Source organism: Austrofundulus limnaeus, unplaced genomic scaffold (assembly GCF_001266775.1).
Source record: "Austrofundulus limnaeus strain Quisiro unplaced genomic scaffold, Austrofundulus_limnaeus-1.0 Scaffold280, whole genome shotgun sequence".
Lineage (NCBI taxonomy): Eukaryota > Metazoa > Chordata > Actinopteri > Cyprinodontiformes > Rivulidae > Austrofundulus > Austrofundulus limnaeus.
In genome coordinates, this window is record NW_013952682.1 from 690,766 (window position 1) to 692,825 (window position 2,060).

General features: G+C 40.6%; 1 protein-coding gene across 1 annotated transcript in view; it reads left to right on the forward strand.

The window, feature by feature from the left end:
* The window catches only part of ide (insulin-degrading enzyme), a gene marked incomplete in the record, with an annotated part of 35,243 nt that overhangs the window by 26,670 nt on the left and 6,513 nt on the right, over nt 1-2,060 (forward strand). The window contains 1 exon segment of the mRNA XM_014021165.1: nt 675-786. Coding sequence (XP_013876619.1) covers nt 675-786 — 112 coding nt within the window.

The window sequence follows — 2,060 nt, forward strand, 5'->3', positions numbered from 1 at the left end:
CTAGCATGGATATCTGGCGTTAGCATTGGAGAGGCTAGCGACTAGCATGGATAAGCTGGTGTTACCATCGAAGAGGCTAGCGACTAGCATGGATAAGCTGGTGTTAGCATTAGCGAGGCTAGTGACTAGCATGGATATCTGGCGTTAGCATTGGAGAGGCTAGCGACTAGCATGGATAAGCTGGTGTTACCATCGAAGAGGCTAGCGACTAGCATGGATAAGCTGGTGTTACCATCGAAGAGGCTAGCGACTAGCATGGATAAGCTGGCGTTAGCATCGGAAAGGCTAGCGACTAGCATGGATAAGCTGGCGTTAGCATCGGAGAGGCTAGAGACTAGCATGCATAAGCCTATGTTAGCATCAGAAAGGCTAGTGACTAGAATAGGTAAGCTGGCGTTAGCATCAGCCTGTCATTAATCAGATCAATAGCTTGCTCAGGAATAGATTTAGCCTCCTGCTACAAGGATGGAACAACTGCTGGTTGGACAATAGTCTTATTTTGTCCCTCATAACTTCTGCAGTGTTTGAGGTAAAACAAGTCTTGACTTGAACGTTTAGGTGGTGCTGGTGCATTGGTTACAGTCATCCTTACAGACCAAAACATCAGATTGTGTAAAATATGGTTTTATTATTATTGTTATTTTTATTATTAAAGTGTTTTCTTGTCCTTGCAGTCTGCCCTGGGGATGATGCAGATGGTGGAGGACACACTCATTGAGCACGCTCATACTAAGCCCCTCCTCCCGAGCCAGCTGATTCGCTACAGAGAGATGCAGGTGCCAGACGGTAGGTCCCGCTCCGCCCACGCACCATCACTGACAGGAAACAGGAGAACGTTCAGGATGTAACAGAACTCACTGACTCTGAGGAACCTGCAGCTTCCACAGCTTCTTGTTCTTTCTGTAGCAGAGRTGATGTCTTCAGGTTCAACAGGTTCTGCTGCTCAGGTCAGCAAACACGGTTCGTTTTAAAATGTGTGTGTRTGTCTTCAGATCACACACATCTAAAAGGACAGTTCAAACTTCTTGTTGGCTGAAACAGAATCTCTGGTTCTTTCAGTGAAACCTGTTGTATAAAGTAAAACTTCATGACAACAAGCTGCAGCTCAGAATGAAAAGAAGCAGATCTGCACGTGTCAGAGACAGTTAAGGTTAAACAACGGTAAATAACTAAAGTGAGGACAGCAGAGGTTGGACAAAGAGAGGAGCTTCAGTGGTGAGATGTTGACGTTCAGCAGGAAGTGGCTGCAGCTCTGGAGACTTTCACCTCTGTCCTCTGGCTCAACTCAGACTTGTATCTGCARACAGGATGATACCAGAACTGTTTCCTGTTTCCTGTTTCTTCTGTCAAACTAACCCTAACCTGAAGAAACTGTGTGCTGCTGACTCAGCACTTAGGTTTTCTTCTGTAGGCTTTATTTATAAACTAATAATAATTTATCCAATCCATCAGTTGGGCTAGTTTTAGCTTTTACCAACAATTTGTTACTTTAGCTTTTACCAACACTTTGTTACTTTAGCTTTTAGCAACACTTTACTTTAGCTTTTAGCAACACTTTACTTTAGCTTTTAGCAACACTTTGTTACTTTAGCTTTTAGCAACACTTTAGCTTTTAGCAACAGTTTGTTACTTTAGCTTTTAGCAACACTTTGTTACTTTTAGCTTTTAACAACATTTTGTTACTTAAGCTTTTAGCAACAGTTTGTTATTGTAGCTTTTAGCATCAGTTTGTTATTTTAGCTTTTAGCATCAGTTTGTTACTTTAGCTTTTAGCAACACTTTGTTACTTTTAGCTTTTAACAACATTTTGTTACTTAAGCTTTTAGCAACAGTTTGTTATTGTAGCTTTTAGCATCAGTTTGTTATTTTAGCTTTTAGCATCAGTTTGTTACTTTAGCTTTTAGCAACACTTTGCTACTTTAGCTTTAGCAACACTTTGTTACTTTAGATTTTAGCAACAGTTTGTTACTTTAGCTTTTAGCAACACTTTGTTACTTTAGCTTTTAGCATCAGTTTGTTATTTTAGCTTTTAGCATCAGTTTGTTACTTTAGCTTTTAGC